At 36.3% G+C, this 17,856-nt stretch overlaps 1 protein-coding gene across 1 annotated transcript in view; it reads right to left on the reverse strand.

Annotated features, from left to right (window-relative positions):
- Positions 1–17,856, reverse strand: part of EHD4 (EH domain containing 4) — a 98,034-nt gene that overhangs the window by 18,608 nt on the left and 61,570 nt on the right. The window contains exon 4 of the mRNA XM_051977134.1: positions 8,214–8,626. Within this exon, the coding sequence (XP_051833094.1) occupies positions 8,214–8,626 (413 nt within the window). The remainder of the gene's footprint in view (positions 1–8,213; positions 8,627–17,856) is intronic.

Consider the following 17,856-nt stretch of genomic DNA (forward strand, 5'->3'; position numbering starts at 1 on the left):
AAAGTCCCTCTCAGTCTGTGATTCAGTGCTAAATCTATGATACAATGGCATATAGCAGATGGCTAGTAAGTGCTAACTGATTGCTTTATTAGATGATTCAATTAGAGTTGTATCTATATCACAGGAAGTGATGTTTATTAAGAGTATTTTAAGTAGTCATTCAGAACCTTCTTATATTTGTTCCCATACATGACTGATTGATATGGTAACACTTCCTCTTTCTTTTTTTTTTTAAAAAAAAAAGGTTATTTAAAAAAAGAAAGTGAAATAATGCAAATTTGTCCTAACCTTTTTTTGGGGGGTGGGGAGAATTTCAACACTCCTTGAGCTATTGAAGATGCCTTTAGATATTCCAAAATCAGGTTTAGAATCTCTTTATTTCAGTGCTTTCTAGACATGAATAAAGGACTAGTGGAATATTAGAAACTTTGTTGCTATGCATAGTATATAATTTAGTAGAAGTGGGAGAAATGATAGAAAAGAAGGTAGAATGTATGGAGCAGCTAGATGGTACCAGTCCTGGAGTAAGGAGGACCTGAGTTCAAATTTGCCCTCAGACACTTATTAGCTATGAGACCCTGGGCAAGTCACTTAAGTCAGATTGTCCAAATATAAAATAAAATTTAAATTTTTAAAAAAGGAATGTATATCACATGCTAAAGAAGGAAATGGGAAAGCAATCTAGTATCTGTGCCAAAAAAATCCCAAATGGGGTTATGATGAGTTGGGCATGGCTAAAATGACAGAACAAATATAACAAATGTCCTAGGAACTATGGTAAACATGAGGAATAAGACGAAAGAAAGGAAGGAAAGATGGAAGGAGGAAAGGAAGAAAGGAAAGAATAAGGAATGAAGGCAAAAAAGAAGGAAGGAAGGAAGAAGGAAAAAAGGAAGAAAGAGAAGGAAAGAAGGAAGGAAGAGAAGGTAGGAAGGAAGAAAGAAGAAAGGAAGGGAGGGAAGGAAAAAAGGAAGGAAGGAGGGAAGGAAAAAAGGAAGGAAAGGAGGGAAGGAAAAAAGGGAGAGAAGGAAGGAGGGAAGAGTCCCTGCTCTCAAAAAGCTTAAATTCTATCAGATCACAGGCCTGAATATTCAAACCAGATGATTAAAAGTTAGACCAAAAATGGGCAAGTCACAAATCAATAACAATGACTTAAAAGACACACTCTTATAGAAAGGAATATGTTCTTAGAAATCAGAAAAGCATGACTTCAGTGTGTTGTTAATAATGGGGAGGTAGGAGGATTAGGTTCTAAAGCAAGGGGGTCCACTGGGGCAAAACTTGGCATATTTTGGTCCCCTGAGCTGACCTTGAAATATCTTGATTGGTCTCCATTGTGTGGGAGGGTGTGACCTCTGAAGTAGACACATCCTTAGGGAAAAGGGAATGGCTTCATTAGGAATTTTCAGGCAGGCAGCAATTAGCTGTACCTTCCGTGTGAGGGCATTTATCTTAGTACTGGCTGACTTCCCTCTCAGGGCCTGGATTCCTGAGCTACTTGCCTTTTGTGGGCATCAAACTGACAAAGCCCAGCCCAGGGGAATAGACACAGGACATTCCTTAGAACTCAGAGAAGCCAGAGCAAGATACAGAAAATCAACACAAATGGACGTTCAGTCCAGTGTCAGAAATCCCTTCCAACTCTCATTCTCATACTTGCTATGTTCACACTGCAGCTGCAGATGACTTCACGTGGTTTTTTAAACCAGTCACTACTAATTTCCTACTAACTCTTTCTTTTTTTCTTTAAAAACATTAATGACACGTTCATATGGGGAAGACCCCAAGTGGGGGTTTTCCTGCCACAACATGGCCCAAGCTTGAGTAAGATCTACTGGCCATTTGAAAGCTGCCTCTCTGAAAATGTGCTGGTTTCCATGGGCCTTAATACACATACACAAATACAATGCACTTTTTACATACATGCATATTTACATACATGTTATTAGTCTATGTTTTTAAAAATTCCCTGAAGATATTAGGCTGAAAGAAGAACCCAAAGCTATGTGTGAAAGGGTCATGTAGTTACTCAAATTGTTGAATTTAAAACCAGGAAGTAACTACCACAGCTGAATGAGTCTGGCTTAATGCCAGATTTATACTCCCAGATATTACTAAAATGGAAAGGCCTTGAAGACTAAGTGTAATTGTATAAAACTTCTAAAATAACCAGCCCATCTTTTTCTTATTTCTTTTCTGCTTTTCCTTCCTCCCATGTTGACTCATTCTTGCTGTGCATAAATCCATAAACAATTGGGTTGGAACTCTTCCTATTCTATTGAAAGGTGTTAAAAAAAAAAAAAAAAAAGGCACAAGGGGTCAGACAATGAAAACGACTCACCCACTGCAGCTTCTGCCTCACTTCCCTGCCAAAACATTATTCATGTCTAATTAGTAAGTTCCTGAATTTAGTCTGATTTTGATTAGAATTCAAGAGAAATTTATTAAGAGTTACATACATACACACCCCTTAAACATTTCTATTATCCTTTCCCAGAACAACTTTAAATTGTTTTTGAAAGAATTAAACCAGTAATCATGATTATCTATGGATAAAAATGGCACCTTTAAGTGACTTGTCTCATTTGAACACGAGCTGTGGGAAAGCAAGACGCCTTCTCAAATCACAAAAAGAGCTTAGTTGGGAATGCAAAATGTCCTTAGGAAACTATATAGTAGAAAAGGTATCAGATTTTAAGATTTTCCTGAGTGGTCTTAGACAAATCATTTTACCTCACTGACCTCAGTTTCTCCATAAAATAAGAGAATTGGACTAGGTGATTCCTTTCAGTTCTAAAAATCTATGATTCCCAAACAGACACTACTAAGGGGTTTTCCTTAATTTTGAAACACAAGAGTTTTAAAGAAAGATGTCAACAAAGCATTGGCAATTTAGTTGGCATATATTTTTCACATTCATTCATTCATATCATAAGGCTATCTCTAAATTTTCATGGTTTTAATTTAACACCAGGATGCATGAAAACATAATTAGCAAACACTTGTTTCACCCTTTCCCAGAACAACCTTAAACAAAATTTAAACTTTAAACAAAATTAAATTTAATTTAATAATAAATTAACTTTAAACTGTTTTTAAAACAGTAAAACTGTAATCATGAATTTCAAGACAAGACAGACAAGGCACTTAGCATATTAGAGAGAGCTCTGGCCTTGGATTTAAACCTTGCACACTCAACTAGCCTCAGTCAAGGACATGCTCTTTAATCCTCAGAATCTTGTTTTTGTCCTATGAGTATCTATATAGCTTCATCAAGTTTCTGTGATGAAAGTGCTTTATGAAATACAGAGAAAAGTGAATTAGTATGACTGTGAATTATTTTTGGATATATGATGAATCTTGACTGATTATGAGGCATTTGCTTCAGTTACTGACCCATGAACAGCTGTGTACTCTATAACTCAGACCCTGGGACTCTTAGTTTCTGAATATTATCCTTCTGTGCCTTCCTCTCCTTTCTTTAAAAATAAATTTTATTGAAACAGTTTGTATTCTGAAGGAATAAAGAATTTTATGGGATACATGAAATGCATGATTAATAAAGAAAACAAGGAATTGATCATAGTGCTATCTTGGAGGCTTTATCTATAAGGTATATACAGGTAAATGTTTGGGAAGAGCCTCTTGTTTAATGTTTTGAAGTGTATATATGAAACAGAGGAACTGAGTCAAGAGAAATATAAAGACTAATCTATCAATCTCCCCCCCTCCTCTCCCTGCCAAAAGAAGTAAGTTTCTATAAAACATAACTAATTGAAGGAGAATAATTCAGGTAGTTCATACTTTTACGGAAAGGAAAGTTTCTTCAACTAGAATATCACATTATAGGTAATATGTGTAAAGAGAGTCATTTTGGTGTAATGGAATGCACACTGGATTTGGCATCCAAGAATTTGAATTTAAAATTCCAATTCTGACACTTAATGTTTATATGAACTTGGGCAAATCCCTCAATGTCTCCAGCCTCACTTTATTCACTTTTAAAATGAGATGACTGGACTGGATGATGGTGAAGGCCCCTTCTAATTCTAACCTAAAATGTTCTGTCATCAGTCACATTCCAAAGGTTGTATAATTCACTTGAGACCCTTACTTCTTATAAACTTTTCTCCAAAGGAAAGAACCTTTTTGTGACCCTTGTTACTACCCACTCCTCTTCTTCCCCCTACAACTATCCCATCATCTTCCTGGGTACTTTGTTATTAATCTCCACTCTTTATTTGTGGTGCAAGTGTTTTTATGTTATAATAACAGAACAGAGTAGACACTGTCCTTAAGGAAAAGAAATATAAACATTCTTCCTATAAATGTCTGGATCTTTTTCAGGAAGGCCTCCTCCCTCCAGCAAAACAAGGGACTTTGGTATTTATAGAAGGAGAACACAGAAGTTTGTAGCAGAGATTGGCCCTTATCTGGGTTCCCCCAACAAGTTCTCTGCTCCAGTTCAGACAGAGGACTTAATATTTCAGGAAAAATTACTGAGTCACTGAGAACTTGGGGAACATCATGGTACAAATGAAAGAGGGCTGGGTTTTCAGTGAAGGAAACCTTGATTCAAATCCTGTTTCTGCCACTTATTACCAAAAGAACTTGGGCAAATTATTTAACCTAACAGGGACTCAGTTTTTTTAATCTGTAAAGTGTTGGATAGATAATCTCTGCTGCACCTTTCCAGCTCTGGTGTTAGGATCCAATGAATTTTTCAGTTATTTTGCTTCTCAATTTTTTGTGTTCAACATTCATTTGTGTATATCTTTCCAGGAGAAGATGAGCTCCTAAAAGGCAGTTTCATGTTAATCTTTGTCTCCCTGGCACTCAGAAAAATTTTTTACATGAAAGTGGGTAGATGCTGATTATGTGTTTGCCGAGCTGAGCTGATTTTTATCTCAGTTCCCTATTTGTAAAACCGAAAAGAAGTACAACTCCAATCCCTGGTTCCTGGGATAATAATTCATTATTTGGTAAAAAATTGTTGGGAAAACTGGAAAGAAGTCTGGGAGAATCTGGGCATAATATCTCATACCATTTACCAAGATATACATATATGACCTAGACATAAAAAAAGATTTTATGAGAAATTTAGAACATGGAACATATTACTCATCAGACTTAAGGATAGTTGAATAATCTATGAATAAACAAGAGACAGAGGGAGAAATTGAGTATAAACTAGATAAGATAATTTTGATTATATTAAATTAAAAAAGGTTTTATATAAATAAAATGAATGTAGCCAAGATTAGAAGGAAAGCAAAAAATTGGGGGAAAATTTAAACAATTTATCTGATAAAGGTTTCATATTTAAACTATATAAAGAATTTTGTCAAATCTATAATGATCAATGTTATTTTAATTCTACCTAAAGAAATCTATTCATTCTGTGCCATACCATTTCAACTGCCAAAAAATTATTTTATAGAGGTGGAAAAAATAATAGCAAAATTCCAAAAAGTTAAGAATATCAAGAGAATGAAACATTCATTTTTGTGAGATTTTTGAGTTCCAATTTTTTTTCCTCCCTCCTTTACCTCCTCCCTCCCCAAGACAGCAAATAACTTGATACTGTGTGCAAAAATGTTCCACTTTCTATGGTGACAAGGAAATGGAAATTGAGTGGATGCTCATCAACTGGTAAGTGACTAAATAATGTATTCACATATAATAACTTATTCAGTCATTCTCCAGTTGATGAGTATCCAAACTCCCTCTGAGTGAAATGAGCAGAACCAGGAGAACATCGTACACAATAATAGCAAGACTACATGATGATCAATCTTGACAGACTTAGCTATCATCAACAACACAGTGGATCCATGATAATTCCAATAGACTTGAGATAGAAAATGCCAACACAAGAAAACTATGGAGACTGAAATATGGATCAAAGTAGACTATTTTCACCCTTTATTGTTTGTTTGCTTTCCCCCCTCATTTTCCCCTTTTGTTCTGAATTATTTTTCACAATCTGAATTATATGAAAATATCCTAAAAATGATTGTACACATATAAACAATATCAAGTTGTTTGCTGTCTTGGGGAGGGAGGAGGTAAAGGAGGGAGGAAAAAAAATTGGAACTCAAAAATCTCACAAAAATGAATGTTGAAAACTATTATTACATGTAATCAGAAAAATAAAATACTGTTTTAAAAAAGAATCTGAACTATTCTCTAATTGATAAATGATCAAAGAATATGAACAGGCAATTTTCCAATAAAAAAAATTAAAAAAATTTATAGTCATATAAAATAGTTTAAATAATTATTGATTAGAAAAATGCAAATTAAAACAAACTTGAGATATCATTTCATACCTACTAAATTGGCTAAAATGATAGAAGGGGAAAGTGACAAATACTAAAGAGATTATGGGAAAATTGGGACACTAATTCATTGTTGGTAGAATTGTAAAATGAATGAACCGTTTTGGAAAGTAATCTAGAATTATACCTAAAGAGTTATTAAGTTATCTTTACCCTCTGACCCAGCAATACTACTAATTGATCTATTTCCAAAGATGATAGGAGAAAAAGAAAAAGAACTTATATGTCTTAAAATGTTAATAGCAGCTCTCTTTGTGGTGGAAAAGAACTAGAAATTGCAAATATATTCATCAGTTGGGGAATGAATGAACAAGTTGTGTTATGATCATGATGGAATACTATATATAAGAAATGATAAGCTATATATACAAAATGATAAGCTTGATGATCTTAGAAAATGTGGATAGACTTGCATAAAATAATGAAGAATGAAATGAGAACCATGAGAACAGTGTATATAGTTATAGCAATATTGTTTTTAAAATGGCTTTAAGCAAATAAGTTATTCTATTATAAATACCCAAATTAAATATAAAAAATACATGAAGAAAGATACTATTGAATCCAGAGAAAGAACTGATAAATAGAAGTAGGTATGGAATAATTTAACATACACACATATATACACATATGTATATGGGTGTGTGTGGCTGCACATATATATGTACACCCCCCCCCCCCCCTATTTTTACCTAATAGTAGCCATACATACATCAGGGGAGTGGGGAAGAAAAAATTTAAAAACAAATTTACTTGATATTTTGTTGTATATTGGAAAGGAATAGCAAGTTGTGTACATTGAAACTATTTTAGTCCACAAATTAAAAATTAAATAAAAAACAAAACAATGTTATATGGTAAAGTGCCCTCCCCACCTCCCATCATCAGCTCTAAATCCTATCAGCTTATGGGTACCAGACTCTAATGCTTGCACAGTACTTTATAGCTTTCCATTGGATAGATAATTAATATTATGTAAGTGTGTGTTTGTTATATTTATAAGTTTGCAGTATATTAAATTATATATTTATATTTTGCATATTATATATTTAATTTACATATAATATAAAAAGAAACAGGTTCAACAAAGAGGATTCAACGTTGGACTTAGAATCAGAAAGATCAAATTTTAAATCTGGTCTCAGACACTTCTGCTTACTTGAGCTTCTTCAACTGTAAAATAGAATAGCAATTACTCTTACTTCCCAGAATTGTTTTAAGGAAAAATGAAAAGAGTATTTTCTCAGAACTCTGCAAATCTTAAAGAGCTGTATAAATGCTAAGTATTATAATTATTATTATATTACACAGCTAACTACTGACAAAACCAGTATTAGATCCTAGGTCTTCTATATCCTTTTTCTGGGCTTCCTTCACTATACTAAATTGGCTCCTATCATGAATGTTAAATAATACGTTTGAAAGTTATTGAAACCTTCAAAGGATGCAACATGGCTTACCCAATTTATTTTTCTTCGGTGGCCTTAGTGGGGAAAGCCTTGAATTATCTCCAGAATGCTTGAGACAGTTCTAAGCCTATAAGATGTAATAATTTCCAACAAGGGGCACAATCTGTTTGTTTATTTTCCCCTAAATTTTCACTCTATGGGACAGTATTCTTTGATCATGATTAAATGGTGACCATCTCGGTATTCTTTCTTGGTCAGCACATCCACAACAACTACCCAAAGGGACCCACTTTCGTACATCTACAAGATCTTCCTGATTTCAAGTGGTCATCAGAATTTTGTTCAAAATCTCCATGCAATGATTTCTCATCTTCTCTATTTTGGGAGAGAGCCTTCCTGTTTTGGAGAAAAGAAACAATTCAGAGGAGAAAAGGCTAATTGCAAAGACTATCTTTTGTGTTACCTTGGCCAGTCTTGCTCTCTTGATGAGGTCGTTGAGTTTGCGCACAGCTGCCTTTTGAGGAAGGCTCTGGATGTCTTTGAAGAGATCCTGGGCTTCCACCTCAAAGAGTCTTCGGTTGTCAGTATTCTGAAGGGGCTGAGCCCAAAAAGAGCCGATATAGACTCGAAGCACTTCTGGAGTGTTGATCACCTTCCCCAGAGACCACATGAGGGCACCATAGACTCTCATAAGCTGCTGAGTGTCCACTTGGTCAGCTTTGTTCAACACAACACGGATCTTATCATCCTGGCCCCGGAAGGCTTTGATGGCTTCTGAGAATTCATCAGAGATATCAAGTTTATGAGCATCGAAGAGAAGGATGATTCTGTCAACCCGCTCAGCAAACCACTGTAGGACCTGGCAGAAGTCATAGCCTTTAAAAAAAGAGAGAGAGAGAGAGAGAGAGAGAGAGAGAGAAAAAGAAATGTAAGGAAAAATGTGTCAGTGTAGAGGTTTGAAGAACACTTTTTAAAACAGAGTACTTAAAGCCTAAGCATAAGAAAATTCAGGTATTTTCTTCCCAAAGACATTTTCTCATTTTAGCCTTTGACAAGGGAAAAGTAGAAGTCCAGATCAAAAGGAGGCGATGTCTTATACCATTTTAGAATCATTGAAAGTGAAGTGACCTAGAATGGGCATTGTAACAGTTAAGTTCTTGCTGGGTAATCTGGGAGACTTTACATATGAAGAAATTCAAATTAAAAAGAATTATTTTATCTAGAACTTTTAAAAGTGATTTAAAAAAAAACCATAGGTTTTGCCAAATGACAGATCATGAGTCAAATGTTCTCAGCACTATCAATGTCTTGGTTCTCTGAAGAACTCATTAGGCACAGATTCTGAGCCAAATGCCAAAGTGGTAGGATGTGAAGTGGCAGCCCTGAGAGAAGGAAATGACACCAAAGGTAAAAAGCACCAGAGACACGAACAGGAGATTTCTCATCTGAGCTGTTGTGATCAGCAATTATAACAAAAGGAGAAACTTGTTCTTTTGATCATGTGAGTTTATACAGTTTTAGGAAGGTAGAAGATTATCCTTTTGACATTCAAGACTCTTGATATACTGTGTTCTTAATTATGTCTGTGAAATGCTGTCTTTAGATTTCCAAATTATTTTCAAAGCATTAGCTTTGTAAAATTTCAATTTGCATTAGCTTTAACAATACATACCAATATCTCCCCCTGTCCTTCCCACTATCAATCTCTTCTTGTTCCTTTCTGATGTTCTCTAAATTACGGGGCAGGTAAATGCCAATCTCAAATTATATAGTGCCTCTTCTGACCCCAGAATTATCTTGTATTTATTTAGTATTTTATATTTACTTAATAAGAACATGTTCTTTATTCCTCTCAACAACTGCTTGATGGCAGGGACTATTTCTTTTTTGTCTGTGTATCCTCATTGCTTAGCACACAGCAGACACAATAAATTTTTGAGATACCTGTTCTTATGAAAACCCAATCTATATAAAATAAAAAGGAAAACTACGATCCATTTCCTTTATGCCTGATTAGCATTGGAATCAGAATATTTGAGCTGAAAGGAGCCTTCTAATAGTTCCCTAATTTTACAGAAGAGACTTAAGTTACTCTGCAGACCTGAATGATCTTCCCATAAGACCTTCTTTAGTTTACCGGAACCTTATGGGGCCTTTTAACACAAGAGCCAAGTTCATTTTCATGGCTAACTAGTCCCAATTTAGAACTGAGAAAAATTTAAAGTAGGGAAGTGAGGAAGGGGTGTTGGGGGTAGGCAATGCACTGTGATATACCAAAATTTTAACTCAGAATTTAAATTCTTATTTTTAAATTCAATAGCCTAGAACATGCAATCTCCCAAGTTAACAGTAAGTACCACTGTCATTTGACACCTATTTCTACACCAGGCAGCACCAGCTCCTAAGATGTTTTATACTTAGTCATGAATGAATGAACTGTTGTTTGCACACCACGATGATATACCAGATTCCCACTGAGTAGGCATGCAGATTAGAATCCTACTTACAATATATGTAATGAATTTACAGAGAGATTTCTTTTACCTGGTTTCCATAATAATCAATAAGGCAAAATTAGAGAAAATAGTTACCTATCTCTTGAAAGACAGTTTAAAACCTCCCATCATTTGGGGTTGGTATAAGCTGAAGTACTCGCTATAACCCAAGCAGAAAGAAGAGCTAATTTTCTAGGAACCTCAAAACCTGTCATTAGTATGGTGAGCAAACCAGACACAGATAATAACTAATCAAAACTATAGATTGCATTGTAAAAAACAGTCACATTTTAAAACCACATCTACCACCCCAAACCAGTCTCCTTTGTAAAATGAGAAGGCTAGATTTTCAAATTCATCTGAGATCCAATTCTTAAAGTCAATCAATTAACAAATGCTTATTAAGCATTTATTCCTATAGTACTGCCATGTAAGAGCCAGGAGTTGGGGATACAAGTATAAAGAATGAAACAGCATCTACTTGGAAAGACCTTAATGGGGGAGAGATCACAAGCATATATAATATACATGCAGTGGACAAAGTTAATAAATAAAAATATATACAAAACTGTTAAATACAAGGAAGTTGGGTAGATACTAGTGGTGAAGGGCATCAGGAAGGGCTTCATACAGGAGATGATGCTTCAGCTGCATCTTAATGGAAAAGAGGGATTTTATGAGACAGAAGAAAGAAGGGAATACATTCCAGGGATGGGAGCTGGCCAAAGCAAAAACATAGAGATCAATAATAATAGCTAATACTTATACAGCACTCACTAAGCATTTTACAACTATTCACTCATTTGATCCTTACAATTCTGCCAAGTAGGTGCTATTATTACCCAGATTTTACAGCTGAGCAAACTTAGGCAGACAGAGGTTAAATGATTTGCTCAGGGTCACAGATAAGTAAATGAAGCTAAATATGCAGGTCCAGCGTACCATCCACTTTGCCACCTAGCTTATTGTATGTGAGGGACAGAATGAAGAACAGTTGGGTTGGATCTCAAAGTACTGGAAAAAGAGTAATGTCCATTGAGACTGGAAATGAAGGTTAGGCTAGATTGTGAAGTTTTAAAGGCAAAATAGGGGAATTTACTTTTTATTTCTGAGGCAATAGGAAACCACTGGATTTGACTGACCAGAAAAATCACATGGTCAGATCTCTCTGCTTTGGAAAAATTTGACAGTACTGTGTAGAATGGAGAGACAATTAGGATACTGATGCAATGGTTTAGGAAAGAGGTCATAAGGGCTTTTACTGTAGCAGGAACCATGTGACTAGAGAGAAGATGTCAAATGCAAGAGAGTATGTGTCAGGAGAAACGATACGGTTTGCAACTGATTGGATATGAAGAGAGTGGAAAAGTGAAGAGAAAAGGATAATGTCACAGTTATAAACCTGAGAGACTGGAATTATGGGGGTGCCTTTGAGAGAAATAAAGAAATTTGAAAGAGGGGAAGATTTGGGAAAATAAAGAGGGGGAGAGAGACACAGAGAGGAGAAAGGCCTAGGATAGGACCTGCCCAAAATTGGGCATGGGGGAATGATATGGGAGATAAAGCAGCAAAAGAATCCAAGGAGGCAAAGGTAGTATCACAAAAACCTACAGAAAAGAGTGTATTCAAGGAGTCTTATGCATAGAGACTGAGTTGTAGCCTAAGTTTGGCTTCTGCAAGAACCTTAGAAGGTAAAAAAACATAAAAGGAAGGAAGAGAGGGAGAGAGGGAGGAAGAGAAAAAGAAAAGGAAGAAGAGAAGAAGGAAGGAAAGAAGAGAGGTAGGGAGGAACAGAGAGAAGAGAAGGGAGGGAGAGGGAAGGAATGGAGGGAAAAGAAAAAAGAAGGGAGGGAAGAAAAGAACAGAAGAAAGGGCAGAAGGAGGAAAGGAAGGAATGGAAAGAGGGAGGACGCAAGCAAGCAAGAAAGCCTCCTATGTACCAGAAACTATGCTAAGTACTTTAAAAAATATCTCATTTGATTCTCACAGAAATCCTGAGAGGTTGGAGAAACTGAGGCATTTACATTAAGTGACTTGTCCAGGGTTATATAGCTAAGAGATGTTTGAGGCTGGATTTGAACTCAATTCTTCTTGACTCTAGGCCCAGCACTCCATCCAATGCACCAGCTAGTTGCCCTGAGGCTACTACATTAACAAACTTAAAATTTAAGGAGCCTTTTTCAAAAAGCTGCAAAGTGCTCTCTATGTGATCTCATTTTAGCCTTATAGAAATGAAATTTGTGCCAAGGCCTTTGTGATTTCAGGCCCAGGCCACCAGGGCTTCAGGACAACTGATAACATCCAACAGGTACCATGTTCATAGTACTTACTACAGGTTACTTTCTTGTATGGATGGAGGAATGAATTTCCCCATAGAAACAATATTATAAATGGCTAGGTTCCCAAGAATACTACAATTGAGCCCCATCATTAAAGGTTGTAAAGGTTTTATGGCCTGGACTGAAAACTTAAACAAATTTTTGAAACACAACTTGTTTGTGTAGCTGTACCTCTTCTTAGAGCTTAATGTATTAATTCAAATACAATTTCAAATTAATTTTTGTTGTGCATCCCATGAATTCTTGGGATTGTTAAAGTGACACAGTTCTATGAAACTTAGTCGTGCTGAGCCTGTTTTAAGGCACACATCTCTACAAATGAATCAAAAAAGCATGGAAGTAGAAATGCATTTATGGGCTCAAGTTGTAAGTGCAGTCAGTTTCTCTACTGACAGTCACATTTAGTTGGAGTGCCCTTCCTCCTTGGCTGAAGCCAGGCTTATGAACTCCTCACAACCACTACCCTCTAAACCTAACTATTTTTAGAGGCCTCATGAGCAGACACTTTGCTAAGTGTCCTTCATTCTGACCTCTGTAATGATGGGGCCTTCATAAGGGATTGGGAATGAACCCTTAGAGATCAGATTGTGGAAAAGTCAGTTAGTGGGCGCTAAGCCAGGAGCCAATGACAGGCATTCTTCTACGGGGGACTGGATAAAACTGGATAAAAGATAAAAGATTAAAAAATAAAACAAAACAAGACTAGGTGATGGTGCTCCCTATTTGAGAACAGTAAAACTCTTACATCATTTTAAATGATTGAATTAGGGGAGGTTTCAGTTCTGTAAAGAGAACAAATCGAACTTTAATCAGTCTGGGGATAAAATAAGGATAAAAATCATTGATTTATTGCACTCAGTATTTACAAATACTATACAGTATGTAAATGCCAAACAGTCAATGTTTTAGAGGCCCAGAAACTTTGCACCAAGATACAAACACTACATCCTGGGGACCAGGGAAGGAGAGGATATGCTACTTGGGAATTTGGATCTTGGCACAGAAATAATTCTGAGAACTGAGGGTGGAGGCAGGAAGGAAGGGGCTCGTCCACCCAACCCATGCTTCCTGCCACAGTCTCCTATATTGTGGACTTAAATCTTGGACTCAGGAGAGAAAGACGCTATCGGGAAATGGGATCTGGATTTAGATTAGTTGTTACTTGGCACAGGTAAATAGGGTGGAGACCTTACGGAAGCAAAGCTGATGGACTATTTCTAACCAAACAATTAATTTAAGACAGACTCTTCTGTCAAGCGGACTTCATCAAACTAATTTACAAAAACAAAGTTGTGTTTAATTTTTTTCCCAGAGCCAAGTTTCCAATTCCATTTGTTTAAAATAAGATGCTGGCTTTACAACAGACTTTAGGACTGATAGTCACATGAGCCAGGACACAAAAATCACAGACCCATTCCTCAGTTCCCCCAATCCACCACCCCATTTTCTTCTACTCTGAGTAATGTCAGATGACTTAATGACTTCAGCCTTAGACTAAGTAGTAAGCTTAAGTCTATCGTTAGTGAGTCCTAGGCTGGCCAGAAATCTGGGAGAGATAGCTTAGCGGAGACAGGAATAGCTTAGGCAGGAGATAATGGTAGTCTCAGAGAGAGCAGGGAGCATTGCCCTAGAGTCTACTTTAAGTTTGTGTCCAATAGATCCTTGTCCTAATCAGGTCATCACAGTAATTGACACAGAGATAGGGGAGAAGAGTTGAAAGGTGTAGGCTTATTTAAGATCAATAAAGCAGGACAGATGCTGACAAAGATAGTCCTACCCGATGCTTTTTAACCTCTTGATGTTATTCCCTCAAGCAGAAGATTTTAAAGTTTTTAGGTTTAAGGATACCCAAAATAAGACACTTCATATTATAAAAGAATTGTGTAGGTTTAGCCATTCTTTCACCTGTTCAACAACAGCATGAATCTACAGCTGTTGTGAGCCAGGATTAGAGGAAAGAGTCATATACAGCATATAGTTTAGTTCTAGAACCTTGAGGGAAAATGAGAGTTTCTTTTTGTTAATTTCTAAATAATCAGATCTCTGTTAATTTAGTATTTTTAAATGTTTGGAGGGAAGATGAATGGAAGACCTGTTTTATGAATTCCTAAGCAAGCTTTCCACTCCAAGCTTGGCCAAGTGGCTGATCTCTTGCCCATACAATGAAGGATTTGGGATTGGGGTGGGGTACAAAGGAGAATATACAAACAAATACCAGCCCCTCCCCTGCATTGGCAGAAAAAGACAAGAAAGTTAGAAGAGGGGAGACAGTGAAAAGAGAGAATGGGAGGGAGGATCATGGGCAAATAGCCTCTTCTTGACTTTGTAAAGTATCATAACTGATTTCTATTTGGTTGGAGTTGGTGGAGAGTAGCCAGGATAAGTTGGTCCAGAATGGAAGAGTTGAAGATAAAGCAGGATGACAAGTGTGACATTCAACTCACAGCTTTGACACCTAGTAATTGTATTACTTGAGTAATTCATTTTCCTTTTCTGGGCTTCCAGATTCCTCCTCCTCCTTCTGGCTCTGACATTCTGAAATATGTTTAGGAAACCCAGAATTGGAAGAGACAACAGAAACTAACCATCAAGCACAATCCATACGTAAACACAACACACTGAAAAACAACTTTGGATCTTTACTATGTGATATACCACTGAAGGATCATTCAGACTTTTCCTGAAGACTTCTGGTAAAGGGATACTTACTTTCTTCCCCACCAGGGACAGCCCATTCCACTTTTGGATCTAATTATTAACAAATTTTTCATTACTTCAAGCCTAAATTTGCCTAACTTTTCATGCTTCCTAGATTCAGAAAATAAGGACAGAGGCAAAGATGAAGAGAATCCAGAATGAGTTCTTCCAAATGGTTAGAGGAACAGACACTAAGAATGCTCCAAAATCTAATATACAAGAAAAGGAAGTTAAAGCAAGATTATTGGAGTAAAGTCCAAGGGGATACATAATAAATTTAGAGGGAAATGAAGTCAATATTCAGTTAGAAGAAAAAAAATTATAAGAAATACTTTAAGGCCCCAAAAGAAAAGAACTTTCTTCTTTCATAGACTAAAGAGGGAGCTAATGAAAATAAAATAAACTTGGACTAGACCAGAGTGTCAGAGATTTAGCCAGAAAGATTCCAAGGATCAGGGCTAAGAAGACAAGTTCAACAGAATCAGGATTTGAGGTTCTTTTTTAAAAATTTAATAGTATTCTATTTTTCCATATACATGTAAAGATAGTTTCCAATATTCATTTTTATAAGACTTTGTGGGGGCAGCTAGGTGGTATAGTAGATAGTGCACCAGCCCTGAAGTCAGGAGGATCGGAGTTCAAATGTGACCTCAGACACTTAACACTTCCTAGCTGTGTGACCCTAGGCAAATTACTTAACCCCAAATGCCTCAGAGAAAAAAAAAGACTTTGTGTTCTAAATTTTTCTTCCTCTCTTCCTTACTACCCTCTCCCCAAGACTGATAATCTGATATAGGTTAAACATGTGCAATTCTTCAAAACATATTTCTATATTCATCATGCTGTGCAAGAAAAATCAGATCAAAAGGGGAAAAAACATGAGAAATTAAAAAAAAAAAACAACAACAACAAAAATGGTGAAAATACTATGCTTTGATACACATTCAGACTCCATAGCTCTTTCTGGATGCTGATGGCTCTTTCTATCACAAGTCTATTGGAATTGCCTTGAATCACTTCACTGTTGAAAAAAGCCAAGTCCCGAGACTTACATGAACTGATGCTAAGTGAAATGAGCAGAACCAGGAGATCATTATATACCTCAACAACGATACTGTATGAGGATGTATTCTGATGGAAGTGGATCTCTTCGATAAAGAGAGCTAATTCAGTTTCAATTGATCAAGGATGGACAGAAGCAGCTACACCCAAAGAAAGGACACTGGGAAATGAATATAAACTGCTTGCATTTTTGTTTTTCTTCCCGGGTTATTTATACCTTCTAAATCCAATTCTCCCTGTGCAACAAGAAAACTGTTCAGTTCTGCACACACATATTGTATCTAGGATATACTATAACCTATTTAACATATAAAGGACTGCTTGCCATCTGGGGGAAGGGGTAGAGGGAAGAAGGGGAAAAATCGGAACAGAAATGAGTGCAAGGGATAATGTTGTAAAAAATTACCCTGGCATGGGTTCTGTCAACAAAAAGTTTAAAAAAATTAAAAAATTAAAATAAAAAAAAAAGAGAAAAAAGCCAAGTCCACCACAGTTAATCACACATAATCTTCTTGTTGCTGTGTACAATGATCACTTCACTCAGCATCAGTTCATGAAAGTCTTTTCAGACTCTTCTGAAATCAGCCTGCTCATCATTTCTTACACAACAATAGTATTCCATTACATTCTTATACCATAACTTTTTTAGCCATTCCCCCATTAATGGGCATTCATTAAGAGTTGGATTCTGTTACTTCCTTCCTGTGTAATCTTGGTTAACTCCACCTCTCTGAGCTTCAGTTCTTTCATTTGTAAAATGAAGGGATTTGGAGGGAGGGGAAGAGGTTGGGGGTGTACTAGATGATGCCTTTACTCTCTGAAATTCTGTGACTAGGTGGTCTCTGAGGTTCTTTCTAGTTCTAAATCTGCAATCCTTTCTTGTCTTGGTTCTCACTGAGTGCATGTGATGCAAGGTTCCTGCTCTATTTGTACAAACTCTTTGCCTTTGAAATCAAGTAATCTTCTACTGACAGCTGGTTCCAAGCATCAGGTGGCCAGGCTTCTGTTGTATATTCATTAAACTTCCTTTTCCTGCTTCCTTTCCTTTATTCTCAAGCCTTCCCACTCTACTGGAGTTTTAGATCTGATAGGCTATTTTTCATCAGACTCTCCAGGTTATCTGGAGTAGGTATCTCCTAAACAATTTTTGGGGCATCTTACTCAAAGCCTATCTGAAAGATTTCCAAGGCCTCTTCTCATCCCAAATGGCTTGATTTCTGCTTGGTTACAGAAGGTAGGAATAGGGGGAAGATGAAGATTTAAACTTTATGTAAATGAAGACTTCTTAAAATTTATAGTAATCCAAGAGTGGATAAGATGCTAAGGAAGGTAATGAGTTTCTCTCACAGAAAGTCTTTGCACAAACATTTCTTGGCCACTATTTGACACATCATAAAGGGTATTCTTTAAAATTTTTTTTGTTTTTATTTAGTTATACATGCACACTCATTTTTTAAAAAACACATTTCCTTAAGATGTTAGGAGAAAAAAAATCAGAATAAAAGGAAAAAAC

Source organism: Antechinus flavipes, chromosome 2 (genome assembly GCF_016432865.1).
Source record: "Antechinus flavipes isolate AdamAnt ecotype Samford, QLD, Australia chromosome 2, AdamAnt_v2, whole genome shotgun sequence".
In the NCBI taxonomy this organism is placed as follows: domain Eukaryota; kingdom Metazoa; phylum Chordata; class Mammalia; order Dasyuromorphia; family Dasyuridae; genus Antechinus; species Antechinus flavipes.